The sequence below is a fragment of the Solea solea genome, chromosome 12 (genome assembly GCF_958295425.1).
Source record: "Solea solea chromosome 12, fSolSol10.1, whole genome shotgun sequence".
Classification (NCBI taxonomy): Eukaryota; Metazoa; Chordata; class Actinopteri; order Pleuronectiformes; family Soleidae; genus Solea; species Solea solea.
In genome coordinates, this window is record NC_081145.1 from 12,578,064 (window position 1) to 12,593,742 (window position 15,679).

At 40.5% G+C, this 15,679-nt stretch overlaps 1 protein-coding gene across 2 annotated transcripts; it reads left to right on the forward strand.

Annotated features, from left to right (window-relative positions):
• Positions 1-121: 121 nt before the first annotated feature.
• On the forward strand, positions 122-15,056 carry cep152 (centrosomal protein 152). 2 transcript variants are annotated; one of them, XM_058644349.1, is made up of 28 exons: positions 122-519; positions 1,161-1,270; positions 3,999-4,105; positions 4,223-4,283; positions 4,376-4,696; positions 4,949-5,081; positions 5,372-5,512; positions 5,915-6,054; positions 6,420-6,620; positions 6,710-6,857; positions 6,971-7,062; positions 7,153-7,310; positions 7,415-7,616; positions 8,387-8,491; positions 8,579-8,709; positions 8,803-8,931; positions 9,016-9,151; positions 9,269-9,454; positions 9,541-9,801; positions 10,391-10,519; positions 10,613-11,257; positions 11,523-11,598; positions 11,921-12,088; positions 12,176-12,257; positions 12,511-12,593; positions 13,126-13,282; positions 13,374-13,477; positions 13,553-15,056. In XM_058644349.1, exons 2-28 carry the CDS (start codon positions 1,184-1,186, stop codon positions 14,326-14,328), a joined length of 4,959 nt encoding a protein of 1,652 aa, XP_058500332.1. In that variant the 5' UTR covers positions 122-519; positions 1,161-1,183; the 3' UTR covers positions 14,329-15,056. The 2 variants fall into 2 exon arrangements, with proteins under 2 accessions (XP_058500332.1, XP_058500333.1); XM_058644350.1 differs by lacking the exons at positions 122-519; positions 1,161-1,270 and adding an exon at positions 3,151-3,290.
• The last annotated feature ends 623 nt before the right edge of the window (positions 15,057-15,679 follow it).

A 15,679-nucleotide genomic window follows, 5' to 3' on the forward strand; every position in this document is an offset into this window, starting at 1 on the left:
GTCCGCACACCTGTAAAGGGCTTTTTGGGGGGTTAAGATTTAGTTTTAGGGTTAGGGTTAGAATTGGGTTAAGGTAAAGGGAAAGGTCTATGAGGGTCCTCACTATGACTGAAGCGCAAACATGTGTGTGTTGGGGGTGTTGGCGCTGCTAATGCCCGCGACTTTTCAAAGAGGGCAGTCCGCTGTTCTTAAAGAGGACGTTCCATACTGTATCTGCTGCCGGTTGTCTGTTTAATTTTCCTTACAAAGATTACGGAATGATGACATTCACACAGACTGCCATAAAACGCACACAGGCTTACTAACATGTCATTCTGAATGGACGAGTTTGCCGGAGGTTTTTTCAAAGCATGGCCAAGTCACTTTTTCAGCGTTAGTCGGACCCGTTGTAGTTGTTGTTGCTAAGACAAGCTAACATGGCTAGTTAGCTAGCGTCAGTGATTTGTCATGTAAATGCCAAATATTAGAAACGCCAACGTCGCTCAAGTCAAGAAAACTGCGTCCCATTTTCATTGACAGGTAAGATGCATGTGTGTTTTTACTATATGAGGCAGTGATAGAACTTTAACCATCACATACTGGTTAGCTTTAGCATTAGATCCCAGTATTGTGTTCGTAACCACAATAGTATGATGCTTAACCTGACTTATCAGGTTATCTCTGTCTACATAAAAGCCTTTGAATCTAAATGTCTAACATTGCATATTAGAACTTGAAGAACACAGCCCCTATTTATGATTTAATTCTGGCTAGTAATAATTCCAGTGGAATATCTCAAATTAACAATAGATATAATTTAGTTACAGATCTACAATTTATCGACAATTTAATTAAATATATTCATAAGAAGAACATTTTGTTATTTGTTATTTGATTTTTTTTTTTAAAGGGTTTTAAGATATCCAAAGACAAATGATGTTCTGGATATATCAAGTCCTCATTTTGACTACAGAGGAACTGAAAGCCGTCCAATCCAATCCAACTTTATTTATAAAACCGTTCAAAAACAACAACAGCTGAAACAAAGTGCTGTACATCAGAGATAAATAAAACAATAAAAAAGCTGTAATACACCCCAGCCTGCACACTAGTTTCTGGTTGTTTGTTTGTGTTTTCCCTCAATTGACAGTATTTTTCCCATATCTCTTTTACCATCACAGCCTACACCTGGAGTCTGTGCAACATGTCTATTGACTTTGACAGCGCTGCTCTTCAAACCCAACATGAAGAGGAAGAGTACGACCAAGAGGACTATGCCAGAGAACAAGAGGTGCATGATCACTCTTACAGCACATACACCACTGTGAACATGATGGGTTTATGTGTGTGTTTCATGTGTTCTGTTTGTTTTGTGCTTTATGTGCAGCTGTGAGTTTTGTCAACACATCCCAGATTGCTTGAGCAGGGTCCGATTATTTGTCAAACATCAGCTAATATAAATGCCCAGAGAGAAATTAAATTGCTGAAAAATACAATAAACTGTGCTATGTGAAGTTCTGTAGGTATTATATTTATTATATTTAGACCTGCAACTAGATTTTAAAACAGGTCCTGCAGTCCAAATTTAACACTGGAGAGTGTCCCCCTCCCTCTACTCCACAGCAGCCCAAAGTTGCCAGGTATGCCAAGGAACCAATGCCACTTGAACTGAAAGCTTCTCTGGTTGCTGATGACAGAGCCAGCCCAAATTAATAATCATATTTATGAAAGTTAACAAATTTTTTTTTTCTTCCAAATATAATTTTTGTTCATTACTTTTGATTACCTTTTACATTTCATTCATTCTATCTTGGCAGCTGAAGTCATTGATGTCATTATAAGCCACATTAACTCTCTGCATGTTGCTGTTTCTGAATGATTGCCACAAATGGGCAGTATGTTGTGCACTGCAGAATGCTCTAAATCAGTGTTTCCCAAACTATTCCTAGGAAAATTTGTGCATAATAGAACATTTCTATTTGAATATGTTTACTGTCATTTAGTTAACAACTGATATTATTCTGGATAGGTAAACCAGCCATTTCCAAGAGATATTACTGTATGATTGATAAATTAACCAGCAAAGTAACCAGAAAGTATTCAAAAATCAGTGAGCTTGTTTTAATTATTAAAAATACTCTCAAATGATTAATCAATAATCATCATAGTTTAATTAAAATAGATTAATTTAATATTAGTATTATAATTAGATCATCTGCATACAGAAGGGGGTTGATGTGAATATTGCCAAACATACAACACCTTGTATTGTATGCATTTACCTGCTGTGACAAATATTAGTTGTTGACATTTAAACTGGGGCATAATATTGGCACCTTATCATACTCTATTAGAGACATAAAATGAATCTGATACAGAATTACCCCATTTCACCTGCATAGACTGTTGAGCAAATCAGTAAGCTAGCCCCTTACCCTAACCCTTTTATGTTGCAATTTTAAGACATACATTTTCATGATTTATACTATTAAAAGCCATGGAACCACGTATAAACCACACATTTGTCTATTTACTGAAAATTTGTCAGGTTCCCATTAGCTATGCATTTTTTGGTACTTTAGTTGCTTGGGTTCTGATTAGAGTTTGTATTGTTTTTTTATGGGGAAGCATTTAAAGTGTGCACTGTTTGAATTTCACCAGCAGCTTCACAGCTAAAGTGCCGTGCTGTATTATAACTCACACCTACATGCCTGTTGCACCATGAACCTGAGCTATTATTGGCTCATAGGAAAAAAAAAACTCCTTTCAGGTGTGTCACACTGAAACTAGCTCTGCCCTATGTTTTTTCTTACTTTCCCTCCATGAGTTTGTTTGAGCCCACTCTTGCTTGAGCAGAGCAAGCATGAAGAAACTGAGTGCCTTAATAATCAGCTGCCTCACTCAGAAGAACAGGACTTTGAATATTATTTCTTTGCATGGATTTTATTCCCTTTGATACAGGCTATTACACACGACAGGGAAGTGTCACATGTTTGTCTCCGGTGATTGGAATGTTTCTGCTCCAGTTAACCCTGTCTCTCTATATATATTGTCTAAACAATGAACTTCTTTGGGAGCAAAACACAAGAATGCTACTGGGAGCTGAGAGCATGCCAGGCACATTGGATGGTTCTCAGTGAAGGTCTTCAGTGCTGATAAAAAAAAAAAAAAAGGCTGGGAGGTTGTGATGTGGCTTCACAGCTGAAGTGGAACTGCTTCAATCTTTGTACATGTGTTAGTGGGATAATATGGGTCTTTTGTTTTTGGACACAGTGGATGATCTGAGGAATATACAACAGTCCTTATGGGAAGTAAGTCTTACAGGCTCTACTTGTTCTGCCCCACATGGCTGGTTGAAACTTTCAGAGAATTTTGTTTTTGTGTTGGAAAGAACTAACATTTTAATTTAGGAATACACAACATATTGTATTGTTGACTGTCCTAGCTCCTAAATGGTGGAACGAACTCCCCATTGACATCCGGACAGCAGAAAGCCTTCACATCTTCCGCCACCGACTAAAAACACATTTCTTCCGCCTCTACCTTGACTAAGACAAAAATGTGCTCATACATTGCACTTATGACTAGCACTTTATAGTTTGGCTTACTTGACGCTCTTACTTCAAGCTCTTGTTCGTACCCACATGTTTAAATGCACTTATTGTAAGTCGCTTTGGATAAAAGCGTCTGCTAAATGACATGTAATGTAATGTAATGTATGCTGTGAGTGTTGAAAATGGCTTTATTTCAGTCATTGCTTCAAAAAATGAAATACCCTAAATGTTAATGAATCAAACATTTTAAAAGCAGCACACCCTCTCAGTTAAGAGTCTTCATACTCACTGTAACACACATTTTAGATCAGTTGGTTTCTTTAAGCAAACATGCCCTCTGACACATTCTGTTTCTCCATCTGTCAGGCGATTGCTTCTGTCCTTTTTAAAACAAATCTGTGTTACTTTATTACTCGGTTGCGAAGCAACCCTGGTGACTCATTTCCATGTGCTGTTTTTCTACAGCTGCACAAACTACTTACAGACCTGCCGGATGACATGCTGGAGGATAGCAGAGACTCCACCCCAGAGTTGGAGTACTCTACCTGCAGTAATAAAATCACTGTTAACAGGTAACACACTTGATGGTGCTGCTGACACACTAATAATTTCAGTTTTGGAGGATGTGACACAGGCAGGTTTAACAGGGCATAATCATTTCTCTGCCTTTTATTGTCCTCTTTACACAGTCCACAGTCAACGTGGGCTCAGCAGTGGTCAAATCATCCAAAGACGGCCTCCAACGAACAGGTTGTGTGTTGGTTTATTTTCATTGTAAATTTTTAGATTTTTAAACTTCTGAAAGATAATTAAATCCCTGTTTTTTCAATAAATGTCTGAAGCACTATGAAGCCAACTACGATCAAGGGTCTCATGATGAGTTTACTTATGAGGATCATGCCGATCAGATCAGTGGACAGCAGCGGCATCTTCAACCTCACACCTGGGTCCAGCAGCCAGAGGATCACCAGTACACCCAGGGGCAGGACTACACCTACACCAGCATGGGCACAGAAAAATCCACTGAGACTAATGAATTCTCCACAGAGTTTGAGTGTAAACCATACTCTCAAAGCACCAACAACCATGTGGAATATAATGGGGAAGGAGGATACAGAGACATACAAAGCCACGAGGACAACAACGCCAGGAATCAGTTTCAAGTGAGTAGATAATTTCATTACTGCAATCCACTAAAGTGACAGCAGGGTCTTAGGTTTGGTAGTTATTTTAGCAATATTTTAAGGTATTTCATGCTTCATTTTAGTGACTGCGTCCTAGAGTAGTACATGCTCATTTCAAAATGTTTTCAGGAAGTTTAAACTTAATTGTTTGTTTGAGAATGATATAATGGTGTGAATTGTGTGATATTGAGTGTTGTGTTATTTTTTGCCTTTGCTTTTCTAAATTTAAAGCCTGGAGCTGGAGTTGTAAATCAGTACAAGGCCAACTATAATCCTCATCAGCCAAAGATGTTTCACTCACAGGCCACACATCAAGGTGATCAGTTTGACCATCTACAAAGAGAATTCCTCGACTCAACACAACGTGAGTACTACTGACTTTATTAGTTGCTGAACGAGAAAAGGACTGGTGTGTGATAGCTGGGAATTGATCTTTTGGCCGTTTGCTGAACTGGCTGAGCAAATCTGTCCAGGTGAAAAATAGGAATCTGAAATATTCTGTTGCTTTCACCTGCTATTGCAAGAGTACTCACAACTCACTCAATGGTGGACATTATTTTAATTATAAAGTAAAAAAAAATAATAAGGTGTTGTTCCAGGTACCAGCCATATAAATTATCTTATGAGTATAAATGGTTTTGTGCTGTGTTTCAGAAACTGCTGACAGGGAGCAGCTTGCACAACTGCAGGTTTTGAACAAAGCTCAGCAGAGGCAAATTGAAGACTTGGAGCGAAAACTGGAAGATTCAAGGCGCAATATGAGATACATCGATCATCAGTTTGCAATTGTCAAAGGTACTTTTCACAGTTTTATCTTCTGAAGAGGCAGGTGTGAGTTGCACTTCCCTTTATTGCAGAACAAAATCAAGCTTGTAAAATACACTGGTCTTATTTTTTGATATTTGGAGGTTTGACTTTTTATGTTGCATGTTATGACTTATTTTGGAAGTCTGTTTGACTCTTACAAATGGGTTACTGTCTGTGTGTCTTTGAATTATAGTAATTTATTAAGATTGGTGATGAAAATGGTTTAGTTTATGTTTTCACTCGGTGACATATCTGCCCCCCTGTGGCTGAGAAGAGGCCTTGCTCTGTCTTTAGAAACATTGAGTCCTGCACTGGCCCGTTGTGCCCTTGTTCTTTGATGGATGTGCTTCCCATGAGACCGTTTTCATCATCATATTTTGTCATCAATAGATGAAAAGGATGGCCTTGCAGTAAGTCTAAAGGAATCAAGCAAATTGGTTGAGGAGGCCAAGGAGAACGAGGTTCATATGCAAAACAAAGTGAAGGCAATGGAGCAGCAAATACAGATTCTGACTGAGAGAGACCATGAGGTAAGTTCTGTGATGACACAAACTACCCTAACCTTTCCTGTTTCCCTTTTAATTGATTAGAGCAAAGAAAAAGACAGTGTTCATTACATCATTAATGAAGATACATATATGGTCTCTATAGGTACAGTACAGGAGATAAATGCAATGCAAATCAAACTGCAACATATAAATTTGAAAGCAATAATCAGCAATACTTGATTTACCTAATGCTTTTAAAATAAAAGTAGTGGTAGCTGTGCAGGCCTAAACATCTGATGAAACTTGAAAACTGTGTTTTCTGAATCAGGTGTCAAGGACTCACTGGAATAGGCAGCATTAATATCTTAACTGACAGTTTAATAGCATAGTTTTCCCTTTGCTTGCAGAACGTGAAGAAGCAGAGGGTGGCTGAGGCGGCAGTGGACAGTATGAAGCAGCAGATGTTGGAGCTTTGTCGTTCTGACACCCTGTCCAAAACGAGAGAGCAGCACGACAGGGACCTCATTGTCATCAGAGAACAGCACGAGGTTGTACTGTTGGCTCTGCAGCAGAAGCTGGACTCTGCCTGTCAGGCCCTGAGTGAACAGGTGAGCAGCTCTTCTGTCTTCTGCGGCAAAGGAAAAGATATTAATGCAACAACAGGCTAACCCATATATTCTGCCACTGTTACTTTCAGACCGATGTCAGTCAGGGGTTACGAGAGCAGGTGAAGAAGTTGGAGAGCCAGAGAGAAGAGGAGCAACTGGAGAGAGCCAGAATTATCAACACTCTCACTCAGAGCCTGGAGGTGAATCAACAACAGTGTGCCAAACTACTGCAGACAGGTGAATACAGGGGTCTTTATCTGGACTTCATTGAACAATTTCTATGCACTGATCTTTAACTTTACTTGTGTCTAAATTGTAAGTTTTATCCACTGTGGTTCTGTTTTCTTTAGGTTCAGTGCAGGAGATGAGTCAGATGCAAATTAAACTACAACAGGCTCAATCGGCCAAGGCACTGAGTGAAAACATGAACAAAGCCTTGCAGGTTTGCTGCCTGCTTTTCTGTTCTTTTCTGAATCACTAACCAAAAGACTTTAATTTATGAAACTATTTTCTTTTCTGTTTTATTCTGAAGGAGGATCTAGCAGATTTAAAGGATCAGATTTCTCTGTATGAGTCTGCTGTGAAACATGGTGTCATTGCATTAGACCTAAATAATGACTGGGAGAACCATCTGTCTGAATCGTGTGTGGATTTAGGATTAAAGAAAAGGAAAAATGGCACACTTCACAGGTACATCTTAGTCAATGATGTTAGTGCTAGTATGTACTGTGATTAAAAATTTAGGCTCACGATTCTTTGAGCCAAAATCTAATTTTTCCCTACTGATTTGTCAGCACGGCCTTGACTCACCTGTCAGACTCCAAGCTGCCCAAGGACGAGGCTTTACGGCTGCTGCGAGTGGAGATGCAGCGCTGCCTGGGAAGTCTGAAGGGGAAGCGGCAGAAGATCAGTCAGCTGCAGGAGGATCTCCAGCACTGTCGGAGCCAAGTGAACGAACTGCACACTCAGTTAGATGAAGCCAAGCTCAGCTCTTCGGTGAGAAATCTGCACTATATGATCAGACACTTGACATAATCTCGATCTGCTGGCTAAGACGTTTTACATTGTCCAAGTAGATTAGGAACATATTAAAAACAAATGGATCAATTACATATTTGGATGTTTTCCCACAACATGTTTCTACTGGACTGGAATACAAAGGAACTCATTATTGTGTTGTTAAAGAATAGGGAACTCAAACCTGGTGTAAATAGTGTGGGAGCATAATGTATAAATATCTTCCTCCTCTTCTGTTACACCAACTGTCCTCATGTCCTCATTCACAACATCCATGAACCTTCTATGTGGTCTTCCTCTTTTCCTCCTGCATGGCAGCTTTATCTTTAACATCTTTTGTCCAATATAATCACTATCCCTCTTCTACATGTGAACAAACCATCTCAAACTGGCCTCTCTTAGTTTATCTCCAAACCATTCAACCTGAGCTGGCCAAACATGATGGCTGGCCTCACTCCTGTCTGATAGACCTTCCCTTTCAAATTTGCTGCTATCCTTCTGTCACACATCAGCCCAGACACTTGTCTCCACCCACTCCACCCTGCCTGCACTCTCTTCACCTCTTTTGTGCACTGTCAATTGCTTTAGATGGTTTACCTCAGGTTTTAATTATTTATTTATTTAAACTCATCCCTTTTCTCTACCCCTATTCCTTTCATTTCTCCAGACTCTCTTCCACCTGTCCCCTACTCTCACGCCAGAGCATAATCCATAAACCTGTTTTAAGAAATGAAATTGCATGTCTGCAGGTCAGGGAGAAAAGCCAGATGAAACATTTAGACATGACTGGAGAGTCTCAGAAGGATTTGATGAGATTACAGGAAGACAAGCGACACTTGCAGGAACAAGTGGAGGTTAGTTGCAGCTGATTATTACAACTCATCGTGTTTTTTGTTTTTGCGAGAAATCATGAATGATGGTTGGTCTGTCCTAATTGTTAGGCACTGGAGAAAAATAATAAAGAGCTCAAACAGAGTGAGGAGAAGGTGAGGTCTGCCAACTCAGAGCTGTGCACTAAGATGAGGGAGATGATCCAGGAGCTGGACCAAGAAAAGCAGGAGGCTGCTGAGAGGTAAGACACGGAGGATGTTAATGACTAGTAGACTTTTTTTCTTTAGCAGTGCTTGTTTTGATTCACGTATACAATCATTGTTTCTTCATGAAGAGCTGAGCGGATTCATCAGCAGTATAGGGATGATGTGGTGAACCGGGTCAAAACGGAGCTCATGCTGGAATATGACGCTCAGCTTGAACAGCTAACTGAGCAGCACCAGCAGCAGGTCCAACAGTTACAGTAAGCTGTCCACTGCTGCCACTCACAACTTAAAGCAACCTTTGCAAACCTTTCCTACTTGTAAACATGTGTCTTCCTATACAGGACCCAGCTGTCTGAGGCCAATGATAAACTGTTGGCTGTACAAGAATGCTATATATCCGTGTGCAAAGAAAAGGACATGCTCGAAGAAAGAACGCAGAACAAGGACGAGGAGGAAGCTTTGATCAGAGAAAATGAGGTATACAAATAATGGACCCTGTGTATGGAAAAATGTATGAGAAACAAATGTTCACATGATTCTTATATTTGTCAAACAAATAGTGAAAAATGATTTGTTATTGGTTGTTCTTCTCAGCAAAAAATGAGAGAGGAGAATGATAGAGCTGTGGAGAAGCTGAGGGTGGAGCTCGAGGCTCAGCATCGGGCGTCACTAAACCAGCTAAAAGCTCTGTGGTCCAAACAGAAGGAGGTAGAGATCCAGCAGCAGGTGAACTCTCATGTGGCTTCAACCAAGGCTGCCTGTAAGGAAGATCTGCAACAGGTATGTTTTCACTTATTTACTAATCAGCTTATTCAAGTTCTATAAGGAATTTGACTTACAAACACTTCTGTCCTGCTTCTGTACAGATGGAGAGAACTTGGACCCAGAGGCTTGAGGAGGCTCGGAGAGAGAAACACAGAGAGACTGCTGAGGGATCCTGTCAGACAGATGAGGTTGAAGGCAGAGGTGTGACGATTACTGTTGGGGAGCTGAACTCCAGGCTCCATGCCCAGAAACAACAGTTGCAACTGGAAGCTGATAAAGTGAAATGCAAAGCTGTGGAAGAAGCCAAGAAACAAACCCAGCGAGATCTTCAAGAAAAACATCTGGAGGACATGGCCAAGCAGGTCTTATACATATAATTCTCATCTAGAGTTGGATAATGATTAAAATATATTTTTTTATATAGTATTGTTTTTGATGTTACTTTTATGGAATCTTATGGAAACAGAAAGACATGTTATTGATGCCGACCCGCAATTGAACATGGACCAACTTTCTGCTCTCCAATTTATTCCTGGCATTATCAATGGTTCAATTAAATTAGCTGCGTCTCTTTTAAGATCTTCTTAACATATCTTCATTCATTAAACAAGCACCATCCTTTCAAAAAACAACACAAAAACACACACACACACACACACACACACACTGTCTCTGGTCGTGACTTTGTGCACACCCCAAGACAGCCAATCATAAATACTGTCAGACAGTGTCCTGCTTTTTTTATTGGCTTCAACACTGATGAGATTGACTCCTTAGGTATCGAAATTTGATATTGAATGTTGGTATTGATGTTTGATACCAAGCCCTACTCTCACATTGATACTTATTGTCTTTCTTCTGTAACTTGAGGACTCCTCTGACTTGTGCTTCTATTATTTCAATAGGTCAGAGTTAGTAGTGAACATAGATGTGTATGTGTTGGTGTTACAGGTCGAAGGTGCAGTGACCAGAGCGTACAATCACTGGATTGAGGATTTGGGTTCATTACCAGAATACCAAGCATCTCTCCAAAGAGAGAAGGAGAAATGGGAAGAACAGGAAAAATGCACTGAGCAACAGGTACGATCATTTTTATCTGTGTGAGTAAAAAGGTGTTGCTGCTGTCACGCCCCTTTTCTGTTGTTATATTGTGTATTTCTCCAAATGTTTTAGGTAACCCAGGCCCTGAGGGAGGCAGAAGAGCAATGGCTTAAAAAGCACAATAACCAGCTGGAGGAGCAGAGTTGTGGAGCGGAGAGGATGGAGGAGCTACAAGAGGAAGTGGCAACTCTCCAGAGCCAGCTGGAGCAAGTGAGGAGAAAGCAAGCCGCCCTGCAGAAGGCTGAGCTAGCTGGAGCTCGAGCAGCATGGAACAGAGACAAACAGCAGGAGATCTCAGTCATTCAGGCTCGCAGTGAGCAGGCGCACAAAACCAAACTGCAAGAGCAGCAAAAGAAGCTGGAACAGGCTTTGGAGCAAGCCAGAGATGATGCCGAACTCCAGAATAAAGAGCTGCTCCTGCAGATGGAGGCCAAGCTTCAGGAGACTCTGAGGGCCCGAGAGGAGGAGTGGAGGTGTCGGCAGGCAGAGAAGAGGCAGCAGATAAGGAGTGACCTAATGACAGAGCTTCAGTCTGCGCTGGCAGAAATCCAAGCACAACTTCTCAAAGATTCCAGAACTGATCAGCAGGGAAGTGACAACACCAGGACGAGCAGCGAGGATCCATCAGAGAGTGTAACATTAACACACATGATCCAAACATCCTGCATAGACATCGTCAGCAGAGCCGTAGCTCAGGCCAAGAAGGAGTGGAAGAGAGTGAGTTGTTACTGACTTTTCTTCTCGTCTATGATTAAATGAAGTGGTGCCATCTGTCAATGGTTTAACAGGACCGGTTCAGCTCAATGGCTGATTCATTTGCAGAGTCTTCAAAGCACAATGGTTAAACTGTAGCAGTACATAGAGCTGGCAGCAAGGTTATGTGCTGCAGCATTTATTTATCACTGATGTGAATGTGTCTCTGATCTCTGGGAACGTTTCAGCTGATTTTACCTTCATGATTTAATTTCTGTCCCTTTTTTAGATAAGTGAGGAGAGACTGGGCCGTGTGCTGAAAGAAACTCAAGAACATCATGAGAGAGAAATGGACAAAATCCAAAGTATGTCAGTACTTTTTCAGTCATAGCTCCTTTAGTTTCTTCTTTTTTTAACAGTGTAAATTGCATAGAAAGTGCAAAGAAAATTATATGCTTTCATACATTTGCATTGTAGTAATAATAATAATGATCTTTACGTAGCACGTCTTATTAAATGCTTCACAAATTTAAAACCACTTGGTAGAAGACTTAAAATAAGAACATGAAATGAAACACAGTAATATGAGCAAAACCAAACAATGGATAATAAAAAAAGTTAAATTGTCAACAGATTTGATTAACCCATCAACAAATTGACTGAACAATATTGTCCACTACTGTCCAGACTCTTTGTCTCAGAGGAAGGAACTGGCTCGTTGCAAAAAGGAGTGCACGGAGACTTCAAGTAAACTGCAGAAGAAGAATCAGGAGCTGCAGAGACACTTGGAGAAGGCCTGCCGTCAACTGCAGCACAGTGTTCGAGAACACAAAACTGCCATGCAGCAACTTAAAGGTATATTTATTCTATCCATTTTAAATGATCTACAAAAAATGACATGCTCTGTGCCTCTTTGTTGATGGGATACACTGTTTTTCATAGATGAGAATGAATGCAGCCTACAGAAGGCAAAGCAGGAATATCAGCAGCAGCTAGAGGAAGTGAAGAGGGTCAAAGAAGCGAGGTTTGTGTTGTTTTTATCATTTCTTAGCCGGTGTTTTTGTTTGTAGCCGACACATATTTCAGACCATAGGCCATAACTTACATCCCCAGAAAATGTCATCAAAATGCATCCTTTACTTTTTGAGGTACACTGCTCACAATCAGACAAACAAATGTGTGTAAAAACAACCTCCTTGGTGACATTAATAATAATACGTATGGAGTGCTATTTGTTTCATGGTTAACATCAATATATTTAATGTTCTTGTTCACAGGAGTTCTGATCATCAGCAAAATATTCAGCAAGGCCTCGAAGAGATGAAGCAGCAATACTTATCGACTGTAGAGAAAATCAGAGGTTGGTGATTATTTACTGATTTATCATATTTTTTTCAGTCAAGTAATGTATAGAGTCAGTAAATTATAAGGACAAGAAAACAGGAGGAAACAGGTGGGGCGAGCTTCATTGGTATAGGAGCTTAATCTTTACCACATTCAGATTCTCCAGAATGGATTTAAGAATGTATGACAGGCAGTTTGAAGATTGAAGGAAGGTCCTGTTTGTTTGTTAACAGTCCCAGTTGTGCATGTTTGCTAATTATTAACGTCACATCGTTAACAACACATAGAAACACATAGAAAGTGTACCCGTTGGCAAGCGAAACAAAGAAAAAACGACTCTGGTATGAACAAATCTGCTATATCACAGTGAAACTCAGACACTGATTTGAAAGCTCAGAGTGACTGCATACGAGTTTGAAAAATATTAACGTGCTAAAAAATGATGATAATAATATGTGTGGTGTGCAAATACCAAATCATCTCCACTCAAATGTTCTTGGTAAACAACAGATTATAACTGATGTTTTTTCTTTTTCTTTGAACAACAGCGGACATGCTGCGTTACCTTCAGGAGAGTCGGGAGCGAGCAGCAGAGATGATCCGCATGGAGGTACAGAGGGAGAGACAGGACACTGCCAGAAAGATGCGGCGTTATTATTTGACCTGTCTGCAGGAGTTACTGGAGGATGGTGGAAATACCACAGGGCAAGTGGCTATACCTGGCACGAGTTTGTTTGTTTGCCTGCTTCACCATGACTCCTCAGGCTAATTAAATTGATTTTCTCATTTTCTGCAGAGCTGAAAAGAAAATAATGAATGCTGCGAGCAAACTGGCAGCTATGGCTAAAGTGCTGGAGACGCCCACCAAAAGTAAATCTGGAAAGAACTACAGTTTGCCAAGTGAGTCATTTTTTTTGGAGGACTGCATTTTCTTTAAATATCAATGTGTTGTTGATTTGTATTTTGTATTGGCAGATTGTTCAACTGCTATATCAACCACTGGCTGCGCGCCAGGGAGAATCGCGGGCTCCAATAAGAACCAGCTTGTCCTGCCTGAGCTGCCTGAGCTGCCTGAGCTGCCAGGCATCAGAGCAGCTGAGCGATCCCACAGAGAAAAGACCTCTGTGGATACAGAGCAGAAAGCATCCGCTGCACCAGCCTGGACTAAACCTGTGAGCCACCAGGACACTCGTGTATGTGGGAAGGATGAGACCTTAGAAGCAGCCATGAAACCTCAAACTTCTGCAAACTCTGTGAGGAGTAAGACCAGGAAACAGTACCTGCAGGAAACAGACTCCAGCACAGCGGACCACCACCAGGACTCGGAGCAACAGAGCAAACCTGCTCTCATTCAGGAGGCTTCCATTAGAGACATGAGACGGGTCGACTGGAGCATGACCAGCAGCGACTCGGACACAAGCTTCCACATTCCCAAACTCTCCTACTCGGGGAGGAAAGTGGAACCAGTGAGGCCGTTCTCTGTTTCCGCTACCTCAGCCGGCGACTTGCGAGAGTTTGGTGGCCTCTCTCCAGATGCATCTGACCTGACGGTTTATAACGACATTGTCAAGAGGACACCTCAAACACAGACCTTAAACTTTGCCAGTGTGAAGACGAGTACACAGAGAGGACCCATCCTTGGCTCGGAGTCTGTGAAGCAGCAAGACGTTTGTTCTGGGCCTGTGTTCTCTGAGCTGAGACAGCGGCAGCAGGACAGCGGCTTTGACAGTCCTTTATACCAACAAAAATAATGGGCAAGTATGAGGTATAATAGGAAGATGAGCTTAAACCTTATTTCTGTTGCCAAAGAGTGCCTTTAATAGTTGCTTACAGTATATTTTGTGTGTGTGTGTGTGTGTGTGTGTGTGTTAGGATTAATGTTTGACTTACTGTGAAATGCCTTCATTCACTTTGTTGTGCAGGTTGGATGTGAAGGTTAAAACCACTTCTGCATGACATTTGTTCCACATATTGTAAACCTGTTCCTGTCAAAAAGGAAATTAAATTAAGTTTAGATGGTGTTCTTTTAGGGACATTTAATTTAGATTTGCATGAATATTCAAATAGGTTCTTATAAGCTAATGTCCATGAGTGTCGAAGGAGAGGTGACTCTCCTTCGATATTTTACTATTTACATACACGATATTAAAGAAAATGCCTTTGTGTCCAAAGCCACAGTCCTGCCCCCACTGAAACCTTAAATATGAAACACTGGCAGCTTACTACCACTGTAAAATCAAAGTTAGTCCACTCCGAGGGATTTTTCCTCCTCGTCATCACTTTCTCAGCGACGCAGCTTCAAGTATGTTTACATTTTCATATTTAAATAGTTTTTATACTACTTTTATTAAAGACATATGCTGTGCATAGCTTTTAAATGTTTTATATGTTTGTGCATTTATATGTTAATTGTTTTGTGTTCTTTGAATAAATCTCAAAGTTTTATTGCAAATTAGGAAGGAATCATTTGTTTGTGATGGAAGCCAAGGTTTAAGATTTAATCAAAAAATGTCTTTGTCTTTGTAATGTCCACTAGGTGATTATGTGTGGTTTGTGTACAAAAGAAAGAAATAGTTTGAGGGTGTTGAGATTTAGGAAATACAGATCAACATTTTCTGGAATTTTGGGAACCTAGCAACTAACCGATTTAGACAAAATAATTGAAAGAATAACTGTTAGTTGCAGCCCATGTCCACTGGTACACATTCAACCCTATCCACTATAATTTACTTTTTAGAAGAGTTCATTCTGAGACATGGCAAACTGTCCTTTGACCTAGATTGAAAACTACCTGCTGACACAAATGTTGGTCGTTTCATTGGCTCTCATTCCTCAAAAGTAAATGTTACATTTTTACAGTTGTAAACTAAATATCTGGGCTCTGGAGCTCTGACCTCAAAACGCTATGATTCTGAAGAAAACCCCAGAACGACACTCAAATCATTATAAAGGTTAAACTTCAGAGAACTAAGACACTGAACACAACAGATTACACATAACATAGTTGAATACTCTTCCTCCTCCTCCTCCTCCTCCTCCTTTCCTTCAGCACGAAAATACAAACGAGAGCCATAGTCCACTACACAGTCCACTGGTCAACAT

Coding starts and splice junctions, on each gene's coding strand:
- cep152 (XM_058644349.1), top strand. CDS start 1,184: ATGTCTATTGACTTTGACAGCGCTGCTCTTCAAACCCAACATGAAGAG. Junction 4,284..4,375: donor AGACGGCCTCCAACGAACAG/GTTGTGTGTTGG, acceptor AAATGTCTGAAG/CACTATGAAGCCAACTACGA. Junction 8,932..9,015: donor CAGCAGGTCCAACAGTTACA/GTAAGCTGTCCA, acceptor CTTCCTATACAG/GACCCAGCTGTCTGAGGCCA.